Source organism: Callorhinus ursinus, unplaced genomic scaffold (genome assembly GCF_003265705.2).
Source record: "Callorhinus ursinus isolate GAN/ISIS: 27379988/994484 unplaced genomic scaffold, GSC_fseal_2.0 scaffold11, whole genome shotgun sequence".
NCBI lineage: Eukaryota > Metazoa > Chordata > Mammalia > Carnivora > Otariidae > Callorhinus > Callorhinus ursinus.
Genome location: NW_027397073.1, coordinates 13998441 through 14013012, shown reverse-complemented (window position 1 = coordinate 14013012; position 14572 = coordinate 13998441). Strand labels below are relative to the sequence as shown.

The following is a 14572-nucleotide window of genomic DNA, read 5'->3' as shown; positions in this document are numbered from 1 at the left end:
CATCTATTGAATTTCTAGGAAGACCTGAAACATGCAGCTAATAAAAGTTACAACGCTGACTTTATGGTGTAAGAAATGATCTGTGTTATTATAAGTAAAGAAAGAAGGTATAAAAATTACATGTACATGCTTGCAGTTACATAAAATTATGCCTACATGTGAACTAAGACATACGGGGGATAGGATGCAAAAACAGCAATAGTTACTGTGCTATGGTAGTTGAGTTTTGAGTGAGGGGTTTGGACCTTTATTTTAATAATGTTTGTTTTATATTATAACAATTGCATATATATTACATAAAGTATAACAATATTTTGTAAGATCTTATTATAATATATATGATGAAGCTAATAATTATTAATCTACATTATAAAGAAGGTGATAAGCAACACATTAATTAAAGCTCCTCCCCCCCAGAAAATGAAGCACTTACTTTCTTAAAGGTCTTCAGAGTAGAAGTTGCATTCCGACAGGTGAATAGCACTTTAACTACCAATCTTGGGTTTGGGTGTGTGTGTGTGCGCGCGTGTGTGTGTGTGTTCAGAATTTATTTATTTATTATTTAGAAAGAGAGGGCAGCTAGCGCATGTGAGTGGGAGGAGGGGGTGAGGGTGAGAAAGAATTCTCAAGGCGACCCCCCACTGAGCACAAAGCCTAATGCAGGGCTCAATCTCATGACCCGAAGATCATGACCTGAGCCAAAACCAAGAATCAGACACTCAACCAACTGAGCCACCCAGTCACCCCTAAATACCTCTCTTGTTTTGGGAGCACACACACACATCTCCCATTTCTACATTTCTAAATACATCTTTTTTTTTTTTTTAGATTTTATTCATTCAAGAGAAACAGAGCATGAGCGTACGGGGGGGGGGGGGCAGGAGGAAGGAAGCAGAAGGGGAGGGAAAGGGACACGCAGACTCTGCACTGAGAGCAGAGCCCAACACGGGGCTTGAACCCAAGACCACAAGATTGAGTCTGATGCTTAACCGACTGAGCCACCCAGGTGCCTCTCTAATTACACCTGTTAATGGCTTATCAGGCAGTTCTTTGAAGCACAGTTTACTTGTGACTTAAAGTTCAGGTCAAGCGCCCCAAGTCTGTCACATTTATCATCTTTAGCCCAAGATACTAAAAATCCTACCCCTTGATTTTGGCTCTGGGATATGTTTTAAAGATTTTCAAAAGCACACAGCTCAGTAGGCATGTCTGGTGTATAACGCATCAGGCCTCCTTGTGTCAAGACATGTCAGATCCTGTCGTCAGCTGTGTGTCTGCCAAGTTGGGATATGTGCTTTCCTCCTAGCAAGCAGCCACGAAGGAGGCCCATAACGAAATCAGATGACATACCTGGCAATGGCTGAAAGCAGAATGAAACTAGCTGAGTAGAATATTGCATGGCAAGTGGGACTGACAAGGATATCTGACCTGCCAGGAGAGTGCAGGGCAGGAGAGCAGTCCATTGTGTTCCCAACTGCTGCAACCAAATTTGCCATCAAAAAAATTCAGACCCCAGAAACTAACCCAGCAAGGCAGTGTCTTTGCTCACTCATTCTTTAAAAGTCCTGTAACCAACCAGTCCTATGCCTCAAGCCCCCATCTCACCAGTATGTATGTGATTTCACAGGTCAGATATTCTGAAATGACTTCGCCAACTATGATTGCCTCATTATACATAATCACCTATTTATAACATTCATCAAGAAATATGTTTTGTCAGGGCGCCTGGGTGGCTCAGTCAGTTAAGCATCTGCCTTCAGCTCAGGTCATGATCCCAGGGTCCTGGGACTGAGCCCCACACCGGGCTCCCTGCTGAGTGGGGAGCCTGCTTCTCCCTCTCCCTCTGCCTGCTGCTCCCCTTGCTTATGCTCTCGCTCCAGCTCTCTGTTAAATAAATAAAATCTTTTTTAAAAAATTAAAAAAAAAAATGTTTTGTCTTTACGTGTGTGGCACTATGGGCAAGACAGAAAGTATAGGACTTGTCTCAGCAGGGATGGGGTGGTAGGGTGGCCCTCATGTGTGAGTAGTGCCGACACTAGGGTAGGCTGGGGGACAAGTTCATCTTCAGTGTTCTACCAACCCTTCTCCTTTATGCAACTCCATTCTCCCAGCTTTTAGATTCAACAGAGGCAGCTACCAGCTGGGTTCACCAGGAGGCGCACCCAGAGGTGGAGTTCTGGCATAAGATGTTTATTAAGGAATGCCCTTGGGACCCAATGCCTGTAGAAGAGAAGGACTTTTGCAGGACTAAGTAAAATGAGAAGTCCAGCCATGATGCAGACCCACTAACAAGCCTTGGATGACGTCAGAGAGCTCTAGAACTAGGGTTTCCCCAAGTTAAGATGGGATGGCCAGGCCTTTATACATCAGTCACTGGATGTGGGTTGCCCTAGAAGGATGTGGTAAGTATGGGTAGGTACCTCTCAGCAAATGAGGCAATACTCAAAGAGATGAGTAAAGGTTGGGGCATCAAGTCCTTCACAGAACGGGGATCTGAGCAACACAGTGTCCACCAGAAGGCCCCTAGCTGGGAGCCTCCCTCTCTGTTATTTAACCTTCGGTATACTGAGGGGTAGCATTACCTCCCTTAATTTACAGGTGAAGCCATAAAGACTAAGCAAGCCCACCTGGGCCCTCCAGCTGACCCCCTGATGTCCTGGCAGGAATGTCAAGTCTACAGGGCCAGGTCCAAGAGGGGTAGGAGGTGTCTGTGCTATTGGTTGGTAGAGGAGGAAACACATAGGAAGGTGACCACCCACTCAACACTTTTTCTATATCCCTCGCAGCCGGCCTGCTAATTTTTCAAATTGTGTATTTTGCACTGCTTTCTTTAGCAGTTTTTTTTTTTTTTTTTTTGAGAGAGAGAGAAAACACACACGCGTGCAGGAGTGGGGCAGAGAGGGAGAGAGAGAGAATCTTAAGCAGGCACCATACTCAGCGTGGAGCCCAACATGGGGCTCTCCTATCTCACGACCCTGAGATCATGACCTGAGCTGAAATCAAGAGTCAGGACACTTAACCCACTGAGCCACCCAGGTGCCCCTTTAGCAGCTTTTTTTATCATGGCCTTCATAACCCTCATGGCAAACTACTACTTTTAAAAGCTCTGTGGAAAAGGCAAAGTTTGGGCCAAAGAGCTCAAGAGAAAGCCATCCCTTCTTTTTTCCTCCTAAACCCCAAGCTCTGCTTCTGACTCTAATCTGTTCCATATATCCCACCTCAGGTCTTGGGCTCTACACCTTTCCTAGCTCCCCTTCCAGGCAACAGAAAGCAACAGCCTGTGACTCAACCCCTTCCATCTGTGTTCCATTAACCTCACACAGTAGATGTTGATGTATCTATCTCTCTTCTAGGTATTGGTCATTTTTAAAAAGAGGCTTCTCAAAGATAGCAAATTGACCCTGAAAATATTAACCCAAATGATGAGGTTAAGTGGCTGAGGTGAGAGAAGGAAAAACTGCGAGACAAGCAGGACCTTGTGGCATCCCACAGTTCTTTTAGCCAATCTTCTATTTACGTTGCTTAAAAATGACTGGTGTTGGTATGGGAATTTGTTATGTTGAGGCTTAACCCCTGAGGTATTCAGGTAACATTCACCATGTGCCTGTCAAGGTACTGAGGCCCAGCAATAAAGACCAAAGTTCAATCCTGAGTTGTGTGATGGCACGGTACTTTCCAGTAAGTTTCAGAATGTCCTTCTCATTAGGGAAAACAATCCATTATTGGATCTCAGGGTTTAGGATCTCACCAGGCCCTGATGATTTTTCTTTCAACTCTGATTCACATGAGTTCATGTCACTCCCACAGCTGATCCAGACAGTGAGTGCAGTGGACCAAGATGACCCACACAGTGGTCAGCACTTCTACTACAGCTTGGCTCCGGAGGCTGCTAACAACCCCAACTTCACCGTTAGGGACAACCAAGGTAATCAGGTGGATAGGTGACTACCAATGCTTTCCTATAGCTTGGGCCAGATAATTTTGGTTACTACACCATGCAAACAGTATCAAAGGTCACCTGCTCTTTAGTAGCAGTGAAGACATTAATGCTAATTTGTAATGTCTTTAAAAGTTTTGTTTCAACAGATCGAAGACAAAGAATGTCCTCTGCTGATTCTGAAACTTTCAGTTAATCAGTTCACAAATGCTTTGGAGTTGGCTCTGTATGAGACGGCGTGCCAGGCACACAGGCAAAAGCCTTCCTTCATTCCCACAGATAACAGCCATGCCTGTATGCTCTATAACTATCGGAAGAATCTGAGAAAAATGATAGAAATTGAACTAGATAAAGAGAAAAACCTGAGGGAACATTTCTGAGCAAGCATCAAAGGGGGTAACAGTGAAAAGCTCCCAGAACAAAAGGGAGAGAAAGGCTACAATGACAAAGGACAAACATAGGATCACAAAGTGTAGCTTTGGCACTGAAACAACTTTATCACTTTAGAATGATTTTAAAAAGACAGAGCCAGGTGGGGTTCCCTATTCCAGAAAGCACTCCCCACTACCACTTCGCTGGAATGGAATTCTAGACCCCTCTTTTCCAATAAGCATTCTGATTGGCTAAGAAATGTATAGACCTAGCATACTCTTCATTGGGCAGAGATGGGAAAAGGAGGGACTTCTCTCATCAAATTATTTTCAAAGAAAGATCAGAAAAAAAATCATTTAAATCTGCCAAGTGAACCCCCCCTCTGTTGCTAACTCTGCTACTTGCTGTCCGACCTTGGGGAGAGAGGCCGTCACTCCGATGGTCTCTACTGGCCTCATTCTTATTCCAATTCTAAAATACGAATTGTCACTGTGTAACTATCTAAACAAAGGGTAACAATGTCATGATTAGGCCTGCCCGGTCTTAGTCTCAAACATCAATTATTTGAGACTTAAAGTATTAATTTCACCCCACATGATATCCTGCCATTAACACTTGAGACTACTAAACCTGTTTTCTTTTAAATGGAAAACATTCCTCCAAGTCTTTCCTTTAACCTCCTACATGTTACCATAAAATCACTCTGATAATTCTAGAAGGGAGGGTAATATAAATCATAACAACAGAAGTACTACAATTAAACATCCCGATCTTTTTATTGGGTCAAATTTTGAACTATTCCTTTATCTGCTTCACAGGGAAATCCTTCCTACAAAAAGTGGTTTCAGCCCCCTCAGGAAACCAGGGGTGCAGGGGGTTGGGGGGATAATACATTATACTGTTTCTTCAAATTTTCAGTCAAGTGTCACTCTACTCCTTCACTCTGATATTTGTCAGAATCAACACAGAAACAATATGCAGCAAAATGCTGCAAATTTATTAAAGATGACTTTGGACACCAATTCATGGAGCCAATGCTTTAAAAAGATGGGCCACTGGAACATGATACTATAAAAAGAAATGACTCATTTCTGGGAAGGTTTTCCAAAACGAAAGTCAGCACATCTTCAACAGAAGAATGAACTCTTAATCTCCTCATGACAATTTATCCCATGAGTATTTTCTACGGAGGCTCATTAAAAAATTGACCAACATCTGATTTGGTGGATCTACTGTCAGGACCCCAACTCCCATGCCCAAAACATGATATCCTTTTATGAACACAACAAGGCACTATCTCAAGCAGAGTGTTTCTTACTTTTTTTTTCCTAATTCCTGAAGCATTATTAAAAGGATTGTGTGTATATAAGCATTTTGCAGTTTCAAACACATTTTCCCATACTTTGCTTTATTTGATATTTATAATAACCCTCTAAGGTTTTGAGGAAGTTACTAATCCCTCTGATTCTCACTGCCTCGCTTAATAAATAAGGAAAGAAAGCAAATGGCCCACAATCAGAAAGTGAGCAAGCATTAAGGCTGCTGGGACTAGAAGATGAAGCCTGTTTTAGCCACACACACACACACACACACACACACACACACACACACACAGAAAGAAGTTTTGTCTTACCTTGGAAACAAATATTGTTTCCAAATAGGAAGCCCTACTGATCATATTCAACAAAAACTCTGCAAGTGGCTACTCTGCAAGTGGCCAGAATCCTTCTAAGAAGAAATTCAACAAGGCGATGCTCTGATCTTTTTTCTTTTTCTTTAACCTTAAATAATTCTGAGATCAAGAAACATGATGTAATACTTTTATGCAATTCAGCTCTGGTCAAGCTTTCTAAGTCTTACAACCTAGCCTCAATTACACTGAAAAATACAAAATAACAGATTGCTGTTTGAGAAAAACTTGGTTTCTGGAAAAACAAAATTAACACTGTGGAACAGAATTAATAGCACTTAGCTAAATCTGGAAAAACAGAAAAACAGGTGGGTCGCACAGTAGTATTAATATAATCCTCAGGTTGGCAACCAGTTGCTATCTTCCTCCACAGAGAAGCAAATACAAGAAGAAAGGGGCCTGTACCAAAGCAAGAAAGGATTTCCATTGGCTGGATAATTTTCAAGAGTTAATATCACTACACCAAATAAGCAGTTTACACAGCAAAATGGAAGAAATGTATACTTGGGAGTCAGAGAGACCAGAGTTCAAATCTCAGCTCTGCTACTAAGTTAGTAATTTTGAACAAATTATATCATTTCTCTAGGGCTTAACTTACCCCCTGTAAAAGGGTCAGATTATCACTATCTCATCAAATGTGAAAATTAAATGAGCTGCTGTGCATATAAGCACTCAGTAAACAGTCACTGCTAATTGTGAAAAGGCAGGGCAAGGAGAAAGTGGAAAAGTGAATGAAGGGATAACGTATTCATCAGAATAGGCTAGCCGATGCTGCAAGCCGATGCTGCAGGACAAATGACTCCAAAATTCCAGTGGCTTAACACACCTAAAATAAATTTCTTGCTCACATAAAACCAACCGCGGGTCTGAGCAACAAGGACAGCTGGTGTCCATGTAGCTGAGTGTCCCAGGCTGCCTGGCTCTCCATCTTAAACGTTCTTGTACAGTATCACACCAAGGCACGAGAACACAGAGAAACACATACCAGCTGTTCCATGCTTCTGCCTGAAGTGACACAAATCGCTTTTGCTCATTTTTCATTATGAAAAGCAAATCATACAGACACGCCAAAATTCAAGAGGGTAGAAAAGTATAATCCTTTATTATGTCCAAGAAGGGAAGGAGAACCAGAAATACTGATAATTAATAATGTTTACTTTGGTTAGGCTCTCAGAAGTTTTTGTGAAGTTCTAGACTCTTCCTTGTGAAATGTAAACCACATCCAGAGGACCTTCCATGTTGATGTTAGCTCTGAGAGTCACTGCTTGCATGTCCTATCACATCTCTCAACCTTTTCCTCTATTGAAAATGATCTGAACTTTGCAAAAAATATGACACATAATTCAAACCCACTGGAAGAAATCTGAAAACACAAATTAAAAAAATAAAAGATCCCAGAACATTACATTAGGCAGACATAAATATAAATACACACATACACACATACACACACACACACACACACACCCCACCTTTGTGGAAACACATCAAATAATTTTGCTACTCCTCTTTAAAGCTGGAGGGGAAAAAAAAACTAGTATTGCTGATCAGGAATGAATTTCTACAAGTTCTTACTGTGTCACCTCAGACCACAAGTAGGGGGAAGTAACAGGGTGTATCACGTGATTAGGGGATTTCAAATAAGCTTCTGCTAAATGAGCAGGTTCTTCAGAAAGCACAGTAGTTGGTGACCGAGTTTGAGAGGAATAAAAGAAAACAGCAAAAGCCGTGAATTCCAGCCAAAGTGGCAAAAAAAAAAGCAATCTGCCACAAGTGGGCTCCTCAGCATTCTTTTCCTGGAGGCACAAAGCAGCCCCAGGGCCTTGGAAAGCTGATGAGGGGGGAGGGGGGGACACAAACAGGGACCACAAGTGGCCAGTGATTGTTCATTCCTATCAAGCTCTCACAAGAACATTTCAGTTAGATCTGAAGTCTAACAGTTCGCCCTGGGCACTTTATGTCACAAAGGGTAAAAGAGACTCTCAAAAAGGGTTTCTCTCCTACCCTCAGGGTTTTGCCTAGAAGCGAGCAAAAATCAAAAATCCATGGTTTCTGAATTCAAATGCTGGTCCAGACAAAGCAGAGGTGGCTGAAGCTGACTGCCTCCAGGGAACGTTTGCCGCTCCCTCTCTGTCCTTCCCACCTCCCATCCCTGCCCTCCTGCTCTCCTCAATCCAAGAAATTAATTCACTTGTGGGTTCTTCCATTGTCTTCTTCCCTCCCACTTTTCCTCTCCCTTTTTTCAACCCTGGAATCCCTGTCTTCTTCAGATAACACTGCTCGGATTCTCACCAGGAGGTCTGGCTTCCGGCAGCAGGAGCAGAGTGTCTTTCACCTGCCCATCCTGATAGCAGACAGCGGGCAGCCGGTGCTGAGCAGCACGGGCACGCTGACCATCCAGGTGTGCAGCTGTGACGACTTCGGCCACGTCCTCTCCTGCAGCCCTGAGGCCTACATGCTCCCCGTCAGCTTGAGCCGGGGCGCTCTCATCGCCATCCTGGCCTGCATCTTTGTCCTCTTAGGTGAGCAGGTGCCTCTGTTCTCTTCTGTGGGGTCCCACAAGTGCTTACTCAGCTACCATTCTAACACTGCTCAGAACTGGTTTTCTACACCATGCTTATCGAAAAGGTGGTAGAGTAAGGCGGGGAAAGAATAAAGAAACTGAAGATAGTCCCTTCCTTCAAGGAACTCATGGCCTCTTTGGCCAGACCAAAGCAAATACATTTATCAAGCATCTACTATGGGCCGGGGTACCATTCGAGGTGCTGGGATTAATAAGACAGACACGACCCAGCCTTCACGAAGCTTACTTCAAGCAAAGCAAGTTCATTTTGACACCACAGAATCAACATGACAATTTGGGGAGGATATGATAAACACCTCTTCTAATCCCTTCATTTCAGATTAAGTAGTAGCTAAATCACAAAGAGAGAGTGACAGGCCCAAAGCCAAGTGTCAGAGGCAGAGCCAGAAGTGAAATGCAGGCCGACCCTACAGTGTGCATCCCTGTATCTGAGCGGTAAGGCTCTCTTCCTAAAGGTTCATCCTCCAAATTCTGGAGGTGGTAGGTGTTACAGAGACGAGAAGAAGGATACCCTTATCCCGAAGGGACAGGAGACAAGGGTAGGTGCCATTTTAAACAAGGTGGTCAGGGAAGGCTTCCCTGATGAGACCTTTGAGCAGAGACCTGAAAGAAGTGACAGAGTGAACCCCGTGGCTATCTGGGAGAATAAGCTATTTGGGGGCATTAGCACCCCTCCGAGGCCCTGTGGCCATCTAACAAGGAGCAGTGACTACACAGGGCCGGTGTGCTGCTGCTGGTGACATAAAAAGATGTGCTGACAGGCTGGTGGGAGAGCATTAGTGAGGGAAAAGATCCTTTAGTCCTCTGCTCAAATCATACAACAAGGCAGCCACCCACCTCCCTTGTACATAAGGCTATTCGAGCAATCGTTTTTGAACTCAACACTCAAAAACAAACAACAAAACACCTAAACTAACTCTGGAAACCACCAAAAATATCTGTACACATATCCCAACTCTTCTGATTGAATTCATTCATTGCACACATATTTTGCTTAGAAAAAAAGCAGACTTAGATAATAATATCATTCAATATGAAAGAAATCCTAGCATTCTATGAAGGAAAAGAATACAGCCCTGGGGATTTAAATTAGAATAGACATGCAGATATCCACAGAACCCCTTGATCCCAGGTTTACCTATGCACCAGGAGACTGAGTCAGACCAAAGAAAGAAAGGTCCTGACTGCAAAATGTCAGCACTTGACTGAATTTCTAGGTAGGTCTGTAAAATATGCCTTTCAAAAAATATTTACAAATACCACATGTGGTTTGATTTTGTTGTTTTAGTTCAATGCTGTATGAAGAGAGAAGTAAATATAAACAAGCAACTTTTCTAAATCCTCAGATCCCTGGACCAGAGAATCGTTAGGCTTTCTGGTCCCGGTCTTCAAACACCCTCCTGCAATTCCCGGAATGTCCATAAGATGGCGTCGGGGGTCCTTGAGTGCAAAACAGGGTATAAACTACAAGTGGCCTCTAAAGAAACTAGCTCCTTGGAGAAATTTCCAGCCTGGCTGTTCCTACTTCTATCTTTGGAAAATGTCTACATTATAAGTTCACCCTTGCCCATAAAGAGTAGAAAAAGCCATCGTTACAGAAAGATTGATTTAAAAAGACTGGCACAGAGAGGCTCTCACACTAGAAATGGTGTGCAAGGGGCAATTTATATTGTGCCTCCCAAACCCCTTATGTCTTATCTTTTGAATTGCACAGAATAAATAGACGGTTTTCAGGAGCTAAACCGAGCAGAGCTTTATATGCAACTTTATATAAAATCCTCATAGTTTTAGGCTCTCTTATTTCTAAGAATGCACATCCTAAATAAAATATAATTCACAAAACTGAGTAAGATTGAATTACAGCTGATTCGCCAACAAAATACATTTTGTGGACAATTAAATAAACATACTAATTTTGACTTTATAGGGTTTTTTTTTCATGTCTCTAGTATATATCTAGTTCCTAGAAAATCTCATAGGCCCTATGAACTGTGTCCGTAATACCTAAAGAACAAACATCCCTAGAACGGATTCTCTTCGTCAGGGAAGACTTTCAGTTGAATAGGACCACGTTTCCCAGAATCTGATTTTCAGGGCATTACCCAATACTTGTTATTTAAATCAGATTATCTAAAAAATAAGATATTTGTAAGATAAATGTAAGATGGACCAGTTCTATAAACTGCCTAATTCTCTATCATCAGAATTCTTTCCAGCAGATATCCAAAGACTTTTCTAATTTTGCTTCATAGCATTTTCTTAAATACCACCCCTACCATTCCAATATCATCTGTGTGAAGGTTTTTCAGTCCCCTAGGAGGAATTACCCAGCCCTGCCTCTGTATTCTCTTTGCAACACTTATAACCCTAGGATAGCCCTTATCACTGCCTGACTTGTAGTAATCATCAGTGTCTATAATCTCCTTAGATTACAAGTTTATAACACCAAAACTCATGTCATATTCAATGTTGTTTCTCTATTGTTTTGCATAGTGCCTAAAAATATTTGAGTTTAGTAACTGTTTACCGAACCCCACAAACACAGCATGTTCACTTAAAATCCCATTTGTCCAGCCTGCATCCATCCATATCACACCCCAGCCTCCCACACCCAGTTTAAGCTCCCACTTCCTTAGAGCCCTATTAGTCCACTTCTCTGAAATCCCACAATCAGGCAGTCCATGGGTCGGATTTTGGCACACAGAGAAAATATACGAGAGTATGTAACTGTTTCCTGTGTGTGCATTTTGTCACCCAAGCTATTTGGGAAAATACTAGGTATTAACATCATTAACTGCAATTTACAAAAAGCACATTCTACATTCAAATTTTTTAAATCATTACTGTGAATTTTTTAAGTCAGTTCATAATTTTACTAGGCTTAAGACTGAACTCCATTTTTGTCCCCCTTGGTAAACTGCAGTTTCACTTTTAGTGTTGTCGAGTTGTTACTGTTCACTAGGTGTAACAAAGCACATCAGGAAAAAAAAAAAAAATCAATAGCAGTTCTACAGCTAAAACCTCAACACACTTCCTGGAAAACATTTTCAGTCACAGAGATAAACAGTTCAACGGGATTATCTCTATCTCTCCTTTAAACCCCAGTGAACACATCCTGGGAAAAAAAAATACATTTGTTGGGATAAAATTTTATCCAAACCTGCAAGGGCACGTCTAACCGTCTGGTGCTTCTCTGATAACATGATGAATCACATAAAATGTCCCTGCTCATTCCCTCCCTTCCATGAACATCACTGGATCCAGAGAGTCACAACCACCTAACAGAAGGCTTTCTGAGGAATCGGAGTCTATTGGGAAACAGCGATCACTTATACACGCTTGTTTTTTGAAAGAGGTATAAAAAGATTAAGACTCTGACTCACACTTAGCCTATGTGTCTCTATGCGTACGTGTTAATATGTGGTTATATTTACAGAGCGGAATCCTACTAAGAGACTAATGTAAAAAAAAAAAAAGTAGGATTCCACCCATGTAACACGATTTCCACATTATCAGAAAGGTATACTCGTCCTCCTGTGGTCAGAAGACATTGTCTGATCCTCAGCGTAGACTCCAGGGCGGGCCGTAGTGCTGTGTGCTGAGCTAAATGGGATTTCATTCCGGGGTGTCTGGGCGGGTGTACACAGACACCCACGCAACTTTAAAGCAGCCAGCTGAGGCAAAGAGACTTTTTATGCAACCTCTTCTAACTGAACCACCTGGAAAAAAATACAGGGCTTCATTTGCCTCCATCTGGCCGCACAGGAGTAAGCGCCAGGTAGACCCTGTGGTTTAAAATGTCCAAATGCCGTCTCTGAGCTCAGCCCCCAACTCTTCGCGTACCTGCGGTTAAGCAGAGCTCCTTCAAGTCAGGGCACACACAGCCAGGTCTCGCGGGTAAAGATCCGGTCTTTGTTTCCGGCAGTGCTCGTGCTGCTCATTCTGTCCCTGAGGCGGCACCGGAAGCAGCCGTACATCATTGACGACGAGGAGAACATCCATGAGAACATCGTCCGCTACGATGACGAGGGCGGCGGCGAGGAGGACACCGAGGCCTTTGACATCGCGGCCATGTGGAACCCCCGGGAGGCGCAGGGGGGAGGCGCCCCCAAGACGCGGCAGGACATGCTGCCCGAGATTGAGAGCCTCTCCCGCTACGTGCCTCAGACGTGCGCCGTGAACAGCACGGTCCACAGCTACGTGCTGGCCAAGCTCTACGAGGCCGACACGGACCTGTGGGCCCCGCCCTTCGACTCCCTGCAGACGTACATGTTCGAGGGGGACGGCTCCGTGGCCGGGTCGCTGAGCTCCCTGCAGTCGGCCACGTCGGACTCGGAGCAAAGCTTCGACTTCTTGACGGACTGGGGGCCCCGCTTCCGGAAGCTGGCGGAGCTCTACGGGGCGTCGGAGGGGCCCGCGCCCCTGTGGTGACGGAAGCCGGGAAGCAGGCGCGCGTCCAAACCCAGACGTTCTGGGCGGACGCTCGCCAGGCTCGCGGACGGTGCCGCCGAGCACGTGAGCAACACTGTGCTGGAGAGTGGGAAGGGGGTGAGCGGCGGAGAGAGCTCTCTCGGGATCAGCTTTACTTGGTTACCTTAAGTTAAGTAACCAAAAGGAAACGCAGGAAGAGGGGGGCAGACACTCCACTTACCTTTCTTTCCTTTTTCCGTTTTCATTTTTGTGACACTGTATTCAAGGGCTCGGGAAGTTATGGCGAGCTTGGCTTTTCTCCCCCGTTCGCCAAGGCCTTTGTCACTTTGTCACTTCGCCACCACTGAAGAGTTTCTGGTCTTACATACACGGGTGGCAACCGAAGGGAAGTTTGACTCTCGTGTCCTTTTTCGTTTTTCCTCCCCTTTTTTTTTTCTCTCCATTTAAGTGTTTTGCTGGCTCATCCAACCGCACAACCAACCCCCACAAAAGAACACTGAAAAGTTGTTACTCTGTGAAATTAACCTACTTGTCCTGGGATGGATGGAATTTCTTTTAACCCTTTTGAGGCAAGGTTAAGGCGAATCGGCCTTGCATGACTGGGGGGTGGGGGTGGGAGAAGGAAGAGGCATTGACTTTGTGCTCAAGTTTAATGGCTGAACCAAGAGTCGTTGGCATTACAACGAATCCAACTCCATCAAGTTAGAGTGCTCTGTTCTCTTGGCTCTTTAACTGCGCCCCTGCAAAATTGTTCAGAACGAAACCAGAAAATCTGCCTCTTTTGCACTGTAGATGTCTCTTCCATGTGCCAAATGTGAAGATTAGATGCTACAAATGAAAGCCAAATAAAAAGAAGTATCTGATAAAAGCCTGCGTTAGAGGGCTTTCCTAATCTGTGTGAGGTCAATCCAAGGGATGTTTACATACTGTAGATAACCTACTTGAACAAAAATCGGTATTATAGAGAATAAATGGATGTAAGAAAATTACATGTATAAGTTTTGTATATTTGTTAATAATTTTGGTAATAAATATGATGTACTGCATCTCAGTACCCTAGCACTTCTTTTAATAAAAGCTAAATAGAAGGGGAAGTCTACTGCACATTTGTTTAATTGCGGAGCACAAAGATGGCCTTGTGATCTTGACCTAGCCTCAGGTTTCTTGGGGCTGGAGCTGATTCATAAGGCAAAGGCAGCAGTAGAGAAGTATGACACTGTGCATTCTTTTCCGGTCGCTGAACACACGAATGTTGTGGTTCCAGCTGTTAAGCTTTTCATGAACCGTCTTCAGCCCCCCACCTCTGAAAAGAGTAAAGGGTGGCTTGATGATATCAATGATGTAACGGTGAATTGTGCCGTATTTTTCATTTTGTGAGAGGGTTTTCCACATAGCCACCAAAAGACAGGCCACTATGCTACTTTTATCTCTGTCTATTGGCAAATCAAATATGTACAAACATGTGTACAAATATATACGAAATCTGTACACCTCACCAACACTGGGTGAGTTCACAGAAGGCTGGGACCATATTTTATTCATCTTTCCTTGCCCCACA

The 14572-nt window shown here is 43.6% G+C and overlaps 1 protein-coding gene and 1 long non-coding RNA gene across 5 annotated transcripts in view; one reads left to right on the top strand and one right to left on the bottom strand.

The window, feature by feature from the left end:
- CDH20 (cadherin 20) overlaps window positions 1-14098 on the top strand; it is a 208346-nt gene extending 194248 nt beyond the window's left edge. For 3 of the 4 annotated variants that reach the window (XM_025886856.2, XM_073898100.1, XM_073898101.1), the window contains 3 exons: window positions 3808-3925; window positions 8270-8521; window positions 12509-14098. In XM_025886856.2, coding sequence (XP_025742641.1) covers window positions 3808-3925; window positions 8270-8521; window positions 12509-13014 — 876 coding nt within the window. In that variant the 3' untranslated portion in view covers window positions 13015-14098. Of the gene's footprint in view, window positions 1-3807; window positions 3926-8269; window positions 8522-9929; window positions 10478-12508 lie in introns of those variants that run through there. The other variant, XM_073898102.1, reaches the window with a different exon arrangement.
- LOC141373715 (uncharacterized) overlaps window positions 1-14572 on the bottom strand; it is a 67574-nt gene that overhangs the window by 40039 nt on the left and 12963 nt on the right. The gene's annotated exons all lie outside the window — the stretch shown is intronic.